General features: G+C 48.4%; 1 protein-coding gene across 2 annotated transcripts in view; it reads right to left on the bottom strand.

Moving 5' to 3' along the window:
- The window catches only part of Slc11a2 (solute carrier family 11 member 2), a 35360-nt gene extending 20717 nt beyond the window's left edge, over window positions 1-14643 (bottom strand). Inside the window, exons 1-4 of one of the 2 annotated variants that reach the window (XM_052161089.1) lie at window positions 14527-14643; window positions 4014-4085; window positions 1883-2031; window positions 1249-1374 (exon numbers count right to left, since the gene is read on the bottom strand). In XM_052161089.1, coding sequence (XP_052017049.1) covers window positions 1249-1374; window positions 1883-2031; window positions 4014-4047 — 309 coding nt within the window. In that variant the 5' untranslated portion in view covers window positions 4048-4085; window positions 14527-14643. Of the gene's footprint in view, window positions 1-1248; window positions 1375-1882; window positions 2032-4013; window positions 4086-14069; window positions 14094-14526 lie in introns of those variants that run through there. The other variant, XM_052161088.1, reaches the window with a different exon arrangement.
- Window positions 14644-14863: the final 220 nt, after the last annotated feature.

Here is a 14863-nt window from a genome sequence, read left to right as displayed (position 1 = left end):
TAAGGAAATTACATGGATAAAACCAAAGCGCACACAGCATTTTCACACAGATGTCGCTGCCAATGCAGAGCTGTGTGTGTGTGAGGACAGCGAGGGAGGTGTGCTGGCTGGACAGAGACCAGCCGTGGGCTCACGTGTGTGAATGCCATTGGTGGAACTGTCTGGCAAGGTACAGAAACTGTGCTCTTGTGGGAAGATGTGCACAGGGAAGGGTTGAGGGCCATTCCCGGTGTCCTTCCTGCTTCCTGTCTGGTGAGCAAGATGAACTCTCAGCTGTCCTGCTGCCACTGTCATAGACTGTAACCCTCTGAAACTGTAAGCCCAATTATGTTGTTTTGATAAGTTATCTTGGTCACAGCATGGTTACAGGATTAGAAGAGTAAGTCGAGGCTGGAGACCCCAAGCTTCCCACTCCATGACAACCCACGAACCACATGAATCCATCACTTACTGAGAGAAAAACGCTCATGCAGAAATGACCACACAGCATCTGAGCAACTACACCTGGGCTCAACACCCAGGTGGGAACACAGCAGCACAGCACACACTGCAGCTGACTTTATACATCAGGAGTTACAGCACATCTGCCTTTGACATTTATTTGCATATGTATAAATGTATACATTACATTTGCCTGTTTCTCTCAACAGAGTAGCTCTACCACAAACTGCATGCCTTGTGGTAGATCTCTGTATATCCTTGGGTAGTAAATTATAAAATAGATTATTATCTGAGCCAGGTATGGTGTGCACACCTTTTATTTCAGTATTTGGAAAGCAGAAGCCAGCCTGGTCTACAGAGTGAGTTACAGGGCAGCTACGTAGAGAGACCCTGACTCAAAAACCTAAAATAAATAAATAAACAGGATAGATGATCATCTGTATATGCTTTATCCACTCATGGCATACCTAATGTTTCATTTTCAGTGTTTGTCAGCTAAGTAGGTCATCTGTTGTTTTCATCAGCACTACTAATCTACAAAGAACCTGCACATAAGTAGACATGCACAGCTCAGACCTGTGTTTTTCAAGGGATCAATTCTCCCTGAAGGTACAGCCTGAGCTGCTCAGTAAGAGCAAGAGAAGGGATGGAATGGTGCAGTGAGTACTCAAAAGGACAGGGAGAGCCCAGCAAGCCCATCCAAGATAGGCCACAAGGTCGGAGAGTCCATCTCAGCACCGCAAAAATGGCAGTAACAGTAACAACAATGAAAACTTGATTTTCAGCCGGGGTAAAACTGGAGCTCACCTTAAAGCCAGCCACTGCTCCAGACTGCAAATCTGATTCAATGTTTCCTGGATCCAGGTAGGCAATGCTCATAAGAAAGCCAGGTCCCGTGAACGCCCAGAGTTTACGAAAGCTAAAACAAGAGTACTATAAAAGAGAGAGGAAAGCAGTCTGAGTATCGCCCCTTCTAATGTCTCTACTATTTTATCACATGTCAAGAAGCAACACCAGCTGCAGAGGAGCAGGGTGGACACTGCAGGAGCCTGCGCTTCACGTCCAGCTTGGCCACCTTTTACCAACAAGATGGCCTCTTCTCTCAGTGGGCCTCCTCTTACCTGCTCTCCATAAGCAACTCGGTCCAAACGGAAGCAACACAGCACCTTTGAACCCACCCACTTCCCGCACAGGAGCAAAACCACACTTGAAAAAGAAAACCACAAAAATCCATACTTTCGTAATTTTAAAACAATGATCACTAAAGCACTTGGCATCTATGTTTGAAGCCTGGTCTAGTCTGATGACAAGTGTAGCTGTCAGAGACTGGCTGCCTAAGTGAGGACTGCGGCTGTGAGCGTGAGTGGTGACAACTTTCCCTTTCCCCAGGGGAGTAGGCTTTCCCCAGAACACAGGGCCACCCATACAGACTGTCACTGACCTCCTCCTCAGGAATGGGGATTTTCTCATCAAAGTAGGTGGTGAAGGGCTCCTCGGAGTCCCCGGTGGATTGTGGGAGGGAAGAGCTGCTGTAGGCAAGGTTGATGGTGCCGAGGCTGGCAGAGTCTCCATGGTCCCCAGAAGCGCCATCTGAGTCAACATAGCAAACCCAGTAAGGAGCATTCTCAGTGATGCTGAAATCAAAGCCCCTCACCCTGATGGACACCTAACCCGCATCTGGTACTCGCTCCCAACACTGATGACAGCCTTAGACCCAATGTTAACTCATCCTACAGCTCTGTGCATGAGAGACCAGCCTGGTTTTAGTACAGTGTGTCCTAAACAGTTTATTAATCAACTTTTTAAATAAATATATGTACGTATATGCGTATATGTTTACTCACAGAGAGGATCTAATAAAGACCAGCCCAAGCCAGGCAGTGGTGGAGCACCACTGTAATCCCAGCACTCTGGGAGGCAGAGGCAGGCGGATTTCTGAGTTCAAGGCCAGCCTGGCCTACAGAGTGAGTGCCAGGACAGCCAGGGCTATACAGAGAAACCCTGTCTTGAAAAAACCAAATCCAAAAAACAAAAAACAAAAACAAAGCAAAACAAAACAAAACAAAAAACCCGACCAGCCCCAAGCCCGGGATGCCTCTGAACGTGGCCCCTCTCTCACAGCCATGCCACCATCCCTGGTCTCGGCAGCACCAGGGATAAGTCCAGGGCACCGTGCATGCTAAGCTATGTCCCCAGCCCAATGAACTAATGTTTACAGGTGGGAACACACATGGCTGGACACGGACGGACAAGCAGACTGTGGTACAAGCCTGTTACCCTGTCACACAGGAAGTAAGGAGAGAAGATGGAGACTGCAGGGTCAGCCTGGGCTATACCTATTTCTCAAAGGAAAGAAAAAGAAGTTCCAAGCCTCCAGGAGCGCTCTCGGTCTGGTCACACTTACCCTACGCCTCCCTTTATCTCCTCAGACCCATGCCTACCTCCTGGCAGCTCTGTGTTTGCTCTGACCGAAGGCACAGTACTTTCCTTATTCTACACTTCTATGCCCGCTGGGTAACTTTTACAATCACCTCGCTCTTCTCTAAGAACACTGTCATGCTTGAAAGGCTAAATCAAGAGAACCCTAAGTCTGAGGTCAGCCTGGGCTACAATTTAAGGAGACTTCGACTTAAAATAAACTACTCGAACCTAGGACTCAACACTGACACACTCAGTCCACTAGTAACCTAGAATCTAGTTTTTAAGAGAAACTAAGTTAGTCAACTAAGACATCCTCCATCCCGTCTCTGGGTAGGACCCACTCTAAGGCTCACTCTTGGATATGACACACAACAAAAGAGAACGGGACAACCCTGACGGAGTCAGGCTCAAGATGACACTGGCAAGCAGGAAGGGGAGGAGTCCTGACTAAGGCCTTACACATGGGACTGAAGGGCTTGTGGTCACGGGTGCTGGCACCTTGTGACAGCAGGCTCATAGATGCATGATAGCAGTGTTTCCACAAGGTCTGTATTTTACAGTTAACCTTAAATGCAATGAGGGAAGGCCCAGCAGAAAAGGGCTAATCTACCTACCAGAGCATACAAAGTCCACTCAGCAGCAGACATCGGATGGCTAGGTTGAACTACCAAACAAAGCTTTCTTCTCTTTCCCATAAATCTCTATAACCAACCCAAAAGCTCAGAGCTCTGACTCTAGGAAACTGATCTACACCATCTTCACTAATCAGAAAGAAATGAGGGCTCTAGAGTGGACCTCAGATTCAGAAGGGACTCAGCATAAAGCAGAGCATGGGGAGCTCGCCTGTGAACTTCAGCTTCTGCCTCACACACTGAAACACAGGCAGACACAGCGAGCATGTGAGGTCGCTGCCAAGTCTGGCGACCGCCCTGTCCTTCCTTGTAAGCATTATTGCTGTAGAAACCAAATCGGCTAGTCAGGACTCCATGGCAGTTAGAAATAAGATATGAGGCAGAATTCTATGACTACAGATTCTTCTTCATTCCTACGCTGTCACCAGATTAGACTTTTTAGGACTGACAGCAAGAGAGACAGCCTGTCAGTGCCTAAGTCCAATCCCATGGAGATAACGGCTCAAGGCTGTAAGTTACCATCTGGCGTCTTTTCTTCAGGATCCAACACCATGGTAGATACCTGAGGGTCTGTGCTCTTAGAATAGGATTCTGTAGGAGAAAAAGCAAGGAGGAAGAATTAGTGAGGACAGAACTAACACTTTGTCAAGGTACGGCTGAAAGAAACAATGTATGAATGAATGAACAATGTATGTGAGAAAGAAACAATCCCTCTGCTCCACTAGCTAACCCAGAAAATAATCACAGCTTTCAGGATTAGAGACATTCACAGAAACAATGAAAGGTGAGGCTAGGAAGGTGGTGAGGCTGGGAGCTAGCAAGCCCCAAGCAGCCTGAGGTGTGTACACTCGCCCAGTGCTGGGGGGGTCCACTATCCCTGCACTTGGTCCTCATGGGTGCTGGTCCCACTCCTGTGGGTCCTTGTGTAAGCACAGCAGGTACACCAGTCCTTTACCACGTACGACAGGCTGCCAATCATCACCCCAAACATCTAACACCTGAACAGTCCGCTGAACAGAAAGCAAGCAGGTTTGTAGTCACACAATTCGGGAGACAGAGGCAGAAGAACAGGGAGACCAAGAAGATGGACTCTAAGGCCAGTGGTAGGTTAGCCTGGATACAGGAGATCCTGTCTCAGAGCAAAACCACCACAGCAACGAACAAAAAAAGTAAAGAGAAATAGTCTAGAACTCTCTGGCCTATCTAACAATGGAAACACATGGTTCCGCTTTCTGTAAGGGCGTGGCGGGCACCTTTCAAGGAGGGCCACCAATCCCCAGAGGGAGAACTACCGTCACCTCCAGTCTCACTCCAACGCTCTGGAAAGCCAGACACCCGCAGGCTAGACTGCTCAAAGGCCTCTCTCTAAGAATGTGGAGGCACCAGCAGGCCCTATTTGTGGGATTCTCTGGGCTCCGTCTATGGGAAGTGGTGCTTCTCTGGGTGCCGGTGGCATATGAAGGCGCTGCATTCCCACCACCCGGCCTGGAGCGCGTCTGGAAGCTGAGGCAGCCATGCAACACACCTACATCATGGCTTTACCAAAAAGGCGGAACTTCCTTTTTACATTTTTTTTTCCAGGGACAAGGGCGTGGGTGCAACCTAACGTGCCAGAGTTGGTTCTCTTCTACTCTGTGGGTGCCTAGGGTGGAGCTCGGTCAGGTCTTTAGGCAACAGGTCTCTCTGTCTTCTTAGAACTATCTCACTAGCCTTTAAAAGATTGAGCTTTTAAACTCTGGACCTTCTTACTTTGTGATCTTTGTCTCGGCTGGTTCCAGATACATAGGGAAAAAGAATGTCATTACTGCTATCAACCCATAAATCCCCAAAGTCTTATCCTGCGGAGAAGAGAGTGCCACCCTGATGAAGGGAGTTTTCTCCTCTTACCCTGTGGACTGCTCCTACCTCAACCCTCTACCTTATTTTTTTTAATTCTCTTTTTTCCTTTTTTGTTTTTCAAGACAGGGTTTCCTCCCTGGCTGTCCTGGTTCACTCTGTAGGCTAGGCTAGCTGCACACTCAGAGCCGCCTGCTCCGGTTTACAGGAGCTGGGATTAAAGGTGTGCACTGCTACTACCTTGCTGGTATTCTTTATGAACCAACATATTGACTCTTATCGAATTCTATCATCTAGACTCGAAAGGAGATCTTAGGTTTCACCTGTCTTCTGGGGCATAAAACACACCATCGCTTGTTAACTTAGGAAACACCATCTTTCCCTCAATAGTTGCCAGGGCCAAGCATTTTACTGCAGCAGACAACAGACCCCACAGTACTCATCAATCCAGCCTCGTCCTGTACATACAGTGCCCCATCTGAGGGCATTCACACCTCTAACAGGCATCTGAGGGCAGTCACATCTCTGCCCACTCATGTGGGTTCAGATCACAGTACAGCTGGGAGGATGTGCATCTTTCTATGTAAGTAAGGCTAGATACCCAGTAATCCTAGCACACAAAAATAAGAAACTACAAATCAGACTGGGTCCCAAGTGTGTCTCTCACAAGGCAAAGAAAGGAACTTGGGCCCGAGGAACCATCAAATGTCAAGCAGTGACTAGGTGAGCTTTGGGCCATGGGATGAGTCCTTCTAAGAATCGACACCAAGATTGATTAAATCAGATTGCTTCCATAATGAGGACTGATATCTTGTTTAAGAATATTCAATGTATGTAATACATTTGAAAGACTTTTTTTTGAAAAAATCCAAAACAGGTTTTAAAATGTTATACTTATAAAAGAAAAATGGGCCACACAAGGGCTCAGTGGGCAAAGGTGCTTGCTGCCAAGGCTGAAGACCAGAGTTCAATCCCGGAATCTACAGAGTCAAAGGAAAGGACCTACTCCCCACTCCTACAAACTTGTACTATCTTCTGCTCTCCCCATACTCAATGTGCCAAGCACTCACTCACACAGACATGCAGACATACACAAACACACACTCACACACATTCTTAAAAAAAATAAAATAAAAATCAGTCAACTGATGTTATTGTATATAGCTGCCTAACACGGGTATGCAGGTAATTAAACTGTAAATATTTTAGGATAAATCTGTTTTACGTTTTGAGGCTTTTTTAAGACTGTGGCCCAAGTTGCCCTGGAACCTGAGGCCGTGATCACACATCAGCCTCCTGACGTTAAAATTCTGAAGTTACTAGTAGCATTCTGAGTGACGTTCCTACACTGAACACACAGAAGGGCAGCAGTGCACAAGGCCTGTGGTTTCTTCCGGATCTCAAGTGCACACTGCTCCAAAATAGAACAGGCACTACAGTACAGCTTACTCCTGTCAGCTTTCAGTAAACAAGTCACAGCTCCCTGGTCCACAGCGCCAGCGGGATCCACTACGCAGAAGAAAGGAGAAGGGACACTGGGTGGTACTTGTGCCCAGTGGCTTTGCCCTGCAGGACATTCCCACAGTCACCCCTCCCACTGCACCAAGGAAAGATGCAGTCTTAGGACAGGACACAGAGTCGACCAGCAAAGCTCAATCACCACAGATGCCACGAGGCAGGCTGACCTCTGTGAGCCCACCACAGCCTGGTCTACATATCAAGTCCCAGGCCAACCTAGGCTCCCGGAGACCCAGACTAAAAGTAAATAGAAGTTGTAAGGCTGTTTTACAAGTAAAAATGATGATCAGATTACATTTTTATTTAAAAATTCCAGTTTGCATATCCTTTGATACAGCAAGGGAACCTAGCAATGTACACAGGGAGACACACCTAAGCTGAAGAGTAGCTCAGACCCAAGGCTGAGGACACCAGGAGCTGTGTCAACAGGCTGTGCACACACCCCACACCGGGCAGAATGCCATGCAGCCATGGTAAGCAAAGCAGATGTGTACACACTGACCACCGAGCCTGTCAGCGTATCAAAGCCAGGTGAGAATGCCAACTCATTAAACTGTGCTATTATTTGTAGAGGGAGAAGACATAGACGAAAATTGATAGCAATTCTACTATGTTCATAGCAGCCCTATTTATAATTGCCAGATGCTGGAAAGAACCCAGGTATCCCTCAACAAAAGAGTGGATGCAAAAAATGTGGTATATCTACACAATGGAGTACTATTCAGCTATTAGAAACAATGAATTCATGAAATTCTTAGGCAAATGGATGGAGCTAGAGAACATCATACTAAGTCAGGTAACCCAGACTCAAAAGGTGAATCATGGTATGCACTCACTAATAAGTGGATATTAACCTAGAAAACTGGAATACCCAAAACATAATCCACACATCAAATGAGATACAAGAAGAAAGGAGGAGTGGCCCCTGGTTCTGGAAAGACTCAGTGAAACAGTGTTCGGCAAAACCAGAACGGGGAAGTGGGAAGGGGTGGGAGGGAGGACAGGGGAAGAGAAGGGGGCTTACGGGACTTTCGGGGAGTGGGGGGGCTAGAAAAGGGGAAATCATTTGAAATGTAAATAAATTATATCGAATAAAAAAAATTAAAAAAAAAAAAAAAAAAAAGAAAAGGCAGCCACTGAGACGGTCCAGCTGGTGAAGGTGCCGATCACCAAGACCAAACACCTACCCAATTCCATCCTCAGGACGGCGCAAAACAGAACTGATTCCTGGGAGTCATCAAGTGTACATTTTCTCTGTCTCTCTTCACCCCCCCTCCAATCTCTTTCACTTTCACATACACTGTTTAAGAAAAGAATTTAGGAGTCCATCGACGATGAAACACACCTTTAATCCCAGCATTCTGGAGGCAGAGGCAGGAAGATCTTTTCTACTTTTTTTTTTTTTTTTTGGTTTTTTGAGACAGGGTTTCTCTGTGTAGCCCTGGCTGTCCTGGAACTCACTCTGTAGACCAGGCTGGCCTCGAACACAGAAATCCTCCTGCCTCTGCCTCCCAAGTGCTGGGATTACAGGCATGAGCCACCACGCCCGGCTAGGCAGATCTTTTCTAGAGAACAGATCTTTTCTAGGGCCACACAGAGAAACCTTGTCTCAGAGAGAGGTGGGGGAGGGGGGAGGGGCGTGGAGAGAGAATGAATGAGAACTTAAGAAAAGGCAGTTGGGAGACAGGTTTGGAGATCCACATCCCTAACTCCAGTACTTGGAAGGGAGGCAGGAAGATCTTGAGTTCCAGGCTGGAAAGGGCAAGCGGGAGCTGAGGGGGCAGAGGACAAGTGGGATGGAGGCCAGTGCGGGGCTCACTCAATCTTTCTGGCAATAAACACACTTCGCAGGTCCTTGTATGGTTTTTGTTGTTTTGTGTAGCACTGAGGCTCAAGCCCAGGTATTTCAAGACACACCATGCCAGGCCCCATTTAATTTTCTCAGAACTTCTGTAGACTCACAGCTTCTCAGAAAGCCTCTCACGGGGACATTCTGCCAAACGTCTGAGGCCAAGCCGGTCTACCTAGTAAGTTCCAGCCCAGCCAGGGCCACAAAGTAATATCCTGGCTTAAAGAAACAAAATAAGGGATGAAACACTGAATACATGTACAATCTAACTTCATCAATTTTCTTCCATTGAAAAGGCTTCAGTTCAAAATCATTCTCTCTCATATTTGTTTCCACATCCACTTCCCTAATTTGAAGGTATGGGTCACAAAGTTTTTGTCATTCCCGTCCTCATCCAGGGGAGGAGGGTGAGGTTGTAGTAAACCATCTCTAATCTCCCCACCTCCCAAATCTTTTTCCCTTCTGCCTTCCATTTCAATAAAGAACAGGGACTAGAATTTACATACAAGCAACCAAAACCACTGTCAGCGATCCCTTGACAGTAAGAGTCTGTAACTCTTAACTCTGAACACCTCGGTAAGCGGCAAAGCCACCTCTCTTTCTGGATTCTTTCCTTGGACACAAGTCACTTCCAGAAATATAGAATCACAAACTATAAAACACAAAGTAATAATAATAAACCTTTTAATACATGTACTTATGTGTCTGTGGTGGTAGGCATGTGTACCTGTGCAGGTCAGAGGACAACTTCAGAGTGGGTTCTGTCCTACCTTGGGGACTTTGGAGATCAGATTCAGCTTGGCATCTCTCTAGCTCAAGTATTTAGAAGACAACAAAGGCCTGTAACCCTAGCATGTAGGAGGCTGAGGCACCTGAGTCACAAGTTCAAGGCCAGCCTGTGACTGCTGAATAAAATACTACTATCTCCAAAAGGTAAAGTAGGGATTAACAGAAAAATATTTTCAATTCTTACCTGATCCTCTTTTCCCTAAGTCAGCTGAAGTCAGCAGTCGATCCTACAAGGCCACCACCTGCTTCTCTAACACCCACTTCCCATGAGGCAAATTTCATAAACTGAATTCTTTCCACTTGAATGACTGGGAACCAAACTGCTGTTGTTTTAATATTTTCAAACAGGGCTAATCAAGACTGCTATTGTCTCCCACACCCTGCCCTCTCCAGAGCCTTGACCTTGTAAAGCATATTCATGTGAGGCATTGGGCAATGTACTTTCCTCCTCGCTTTAAGGACAGAGTACTACTGTTAAAATCCCAGACTACTGTAGCGACCACTCTCAGAGACTTCCCATCAAGGACTTCTGACAATCTCCAGGTGTGTATCTACACCTACTGGGAATGCGGGACAGAAGCAGATCCCTGGGGTATTAAGTTTAGACTTATCAGCCGGGCGGTGGTGGCGCACACCTGTAATCCCAGCACTCTGGGAGGCAGAGGCAGGTGATTTCTGAGTTTGAGGCCAGCCTGGTCTACAGAATGAGTTCCAGGACAGCCAGGTCTACACAACCAGTGGTATATAGACACCTGGCTTAATACACACACACACTCAAGACTCTGACTCTCTCTCTCTCTCTCTCTCTCTCTCTCTCTCTCTCTCTCTCTCTCTCTCTCTCTCTCGCACACACCCACACACACACACCCACCCACACACACACACACACACACACACACTGGTAAACCTGTGGTTCACACCTACAGTCATTGGAAGAACCAAGGAGCTACCTAGTAAGCTAAATGCCAATCTGATACACGAGACTCTGTCTCAACAAAGAAACAAGTTATGACAATGCTTTATCCTACTTTCTCTTATGAAAATGAATTTGAGGGCTGGGAAATAACTCAGCCACACAGTGCTTACCGAGTGAGTACAAGCCCATAGGTCTGATCCCAATGCCTAATACATGCACGCACACATATATACACACATACATACATACATACACACACACACACACACACACACACACACACACACGGAAAGAACTGACATGAAACAAATGAGGGAAAGAAAAAGGCAGGCTATGGTTTTCATCTCGGGCTATGTTTTTTGTCTACTTCAAGACAGAAGAAATAAGAGAAGTGCCTGACTGTGCTAGTTTAGGGAAAAGCCTCGGGGCTTCCTGAAGTAACTCAGTGGTGGAGTACTCATCTTGGTGTTGATCCTCAGGGGCCAATCAGCCTGTGGCAGCCAGCATAGGTCTGTTTACCCCAGCACTTGGTTTGCGAATCCAAAGTCATCCTTGGCTACATGAGACCCTGCTTTAAAAAATGACCTTAAAACTATAATGGAGTCTACCTGCCTAGGGTTCCTATAACGCTTTTATCCCACACAGCACACTGAGCCCCAATGTGCTCCTATTGTAAAATGCCACTATACCTGAATTAGGGTCAGCTCTCTCTGACACTGAGACTGACATTTCACTAACCTCACCTCCTCCCTGTCTTCCATGAGAACTGCAATTTCAACTCAATGCCCACTGTGATGCTTTGAACCTCCATTTGACTTTTCAGTTAAGAATGAAAGAACAGCTAACGGGGTGGGACTGGGCAGCCTCTAATCTCAGAACTAGTGGGAGGTAAAGGCAGGCTCTGTGAGTTGCAGGCCAGTGTGGCCTACACGGTGAGCTATAGCCAGGACTACATACAAAGAAAGACTCTGCCTCAAACAAACATTAAAGAAGCAAGAAAAGGAAAACCCAGCATGGTGACTGACTCATGGGACTCTGGCCTTCAGGAGACTAAAGCAGGGAGCTAAGAGTTCCCGGCCAGTGTGGGAGAAGCTGCAGGCCAGTCTAAGCTAGCCAGCCAGATCCTGTCTGCAAACACACAGCCAGACACAGAAGAAGGGAAGAAGGAAGGACAGCAGGGAGGGGAGGGGAGAAAGATCTGGGGAGAGGAATACAGTTGATAATGAAACTGCCTGCTAGGGTGTCAGAGAAGATAAGAACTGGCTGTCGAGCACTGATCAAGTCAGACAAAAGTATTTATCAACCGAGTCTTTGGTAATAAGGGCCTGAGCTGGAGAGATGGCTTAAGGGTTGAGAGCACTCAGTGCTCTTCCAGAAGACCAAGCAGGTACATCAGACGGCTCACAACTGCCTGTAACTCCAACTCCTGGAGATCTGACACCTCTAGCCTTGATGGGCATCTGCACATGTGTCATGTATCCCACAGGTACGTACACACACACACACACACACACACACACACAATTAAAAATAGTAACATTCTAAAGAGAGAGAAAAAAAAGAGCAGGTGTGTGGGCGGGCCTGGTACCCACGACTGAGACTATTCCTTCTCTCTGCTCAGCCAGGGTACACCTTCCTGACTGCTCACGGTTTACTCTGACCTCCCAAGTCTGACAAAGTTAAGCTTCCTACAAACTTCCTTCTAACCACAGCTTGCCAGCAGTGTTTCCTCGGGGGTGGGGGCAGTCTGGTCACCTGTCCTGACACCTCCATCCTGTGAACAACTTCAAAGGCCCTCTCCACCAGAAGGAAAGGAAACCACCCAGAGCATGTCATGTCCTCTCCCACCTAAAGACGCTCTGCTCATCTAATGACCCTTACACAGTGTTTTTCTCCAGAAAATCTGAAGGACATTTTTCATTAGATCATATCCAACCCACCTGTCCTAACAGGTATTACCTTCGAAATTTATCTTCTTTTCTTAAAAGAAAACTTATGTGTCAAGTCGGACAAATAGAGAGTAAAAGATTCCCAGCCACAGATGCTTCCTTTTGCTCTTTGGAACCTAATAAAATTTTAATAATTAATGTGTAGCCTTCTCATTACATATGAATTTTAATACATTTTAACCTAAAGAAGCATTGAACAGTTGTAATACAAAGTGAAACAAGAAAACTTAAGCCACCTACACTGCCACACAGGGCAGGAGGCTCGATGCTGCTGACGAGCTTTTCCAGTTTCTCATCCTGCGACCAGTTCCCTAACAGTGCAGCTGAGCGAATGAGCAACAGCTGCTTCTTGAGAACTCGCGGCATCTCCAGCCACTGGACAGGAATTAAGACCGAGGCTCACACACAGGTGCTTGCTGTAGCAGAAATGAAGCCATCTGACAAACACCCCCCCCCCAAGCTCTTGGCTTCAAAGTCAAACAGGAAAAGATCCTACTTAGTGGAAACAACTCACTATAGTCATTCACTGAGTCACAACTGCTCCCTAGCTCTGCTGAGTGAGTGACACAGCTTCTGCTTTCTGGAGAGTCTCCGAATTCACATCCAGCTTCCCTATTCCTCAACAAGAGGCACTGGCACCATGCTCAGGAATTCCCCTTCTGAGTCCCAAAGAGCTTCCCGGAACAGGAGAGACCATGTGTGCTGCAGTCACTGTCTTTTAGGTCTGTGTCCAAAATAAACTCTTAGCCCAAGACTGAGTGAAAGAGCTAATAAAAAGCATCAGTGAGCCGGGCAGTGGTGGCGCATATGCCTTCAATCCCAGCACTTGGAGCCAGGTGGTGGTGGCGGCGCACGCTTGTGATCCCAGCACTCTGGGAGGCAGAGGCAGGCGGATTTCTGAGTTCGAGGCCAGCCTGGTCTACAGAGTGAGTTCCAGGACAGCCAGAGCTACACAGAGACACCCTGTATTTAATAAACTCAGCAGAAGCCAAGCTTGAGTGGTAAATGTCTGTGATCTAAGCAGAGGCAGGAGGATCGCTGTAAGCTAGAAGCCAACTCGGTCTACACAGCAAGTTCAAAGTCAGTTAAAGATGTGTAGTAGCCAGATCTAGTCTCTAAAAGACAAAGCGCAAGAAGGAATTGTCAGCTCTGCGCCTCGCCTCACCTGTAATTACCTGCACTAGCAGACTAAATAGTATGGCTAGAAAGTCCTGGCCTGGGGGACCTCTGGCAACAGCCCAAGGGATTCGGGGCAAAGACTATTGAGAAGGTTAAAGTCTTCAAGGAAACAGCAGGCACAAGCAAGCAGTAATAAAAATAAATAAAATGCTGGGTGGCAGGGGAGTGCCCTAAGCACTTTACCTGTATTAACAACACCAACAGCCCTGTCAGACCCGCCATCGCCCTCACTTTAAGTGCGCGGAACACAAGAAACCTTAAGGCACTCGAACAAATAGTTAACATAGCCAAGAAGTGATGAGACTCGGTCAGGCTGGAGATGCCATGAGGGACAAGGTGGACAGCTTGCCACGGTTTCCCCACGGTCACGTAGAAGACATATGTTTGCTTTTGCTGCCTTAAATCACGCCGTTGAAAAACAGAGGATAATGAAGTGTCTCCATTTTATACAGAGGAAACTCAACTCCTGTCCTGAGGATGCCCTCCCAAATATGATGTGCCAAAGAAATGGACATCAAACAAGTGAGTTTTCAAACTACCCGGCCTAGGATGCCGCAGAGAAGGGGCGCTTCCATCGCGTGCAAGGTGTCCTTGAACGATGCTTGGAAGGCGCGGGGAGCCGGGCTGCACACTCAGCCCGGAGGCCTGAGGCCTTCGGACAGACCGCGCAGCTCTGCAGCAGTCAGGGCGCTGCGCTGCGGAAGACCCCGTGACTCCGCGAGGGGGACTGCGGTCGCGCCCCCTGGCCGGCCGGCCGCGGAAGCGTGGTCTGGTGTCCCGGGTCGCGGTGAAGCGCCGAGGCCCGTGACCGTCGGCGCTTGTGCGGCTAGCCGGGAGCCCTCCCGGTCTTCTCGGGATACGGAGCTCCCTTCCCGGTGTCGCCGCCGCCCCCTCCCCGCAGGCTGCGCCCGCCCCGCAGGCCGCCGGCCGAGCCCCTCGCGTGCCCGCGCACAGCGGGACGCCGTAACCCCTGACCCCGCCAGCACCTCGGCTTACCGGCTCCGCCACCTCCTGACACGCTGCGCCGGCGACTCCATATCCCAGGAGCCAGCGCCGACCCAGTCAACCTCCTGCCCTCCCGCGATTGGTCAGCCGGGCAGGAGCCCCGCTGCCCTGATTGGCTGGACTCCTGCAGCTGCCGGGACTGCGTGGCCCAAGGACTCGCAGCGGAGGCTCCGCCCACCAGAGCTGTCTGGGGGCGGGGCTGATGGGGGCGGGGGCTGGTGGGGGCGGGACCGGCCCGGAGGCGTGGTTCCGCCGGGCGCGCCAGGGTTCTCTAGCAGTTCAAACCTACCGCGTTCTCAAATTGGCAACTCCCATACCCGGGATGCTC

This window comes from Apodemus sylvaticus, chromosome 17 (assembly GCF_947179515.1).
Source record: "Apodemus sylvaticus chromosome 17, mApoSyl1.1, whole genome shotgun sequence".
Lineage (NCBI taxonomy): Eukaryota > Metazoa > Chordata > Mammalia > Rodentia > Muridae > Apodemus > Apodemus sylvaticus.
This window is presented reverse-complemented; position numbering and strand designations above follow the sequence as displayed.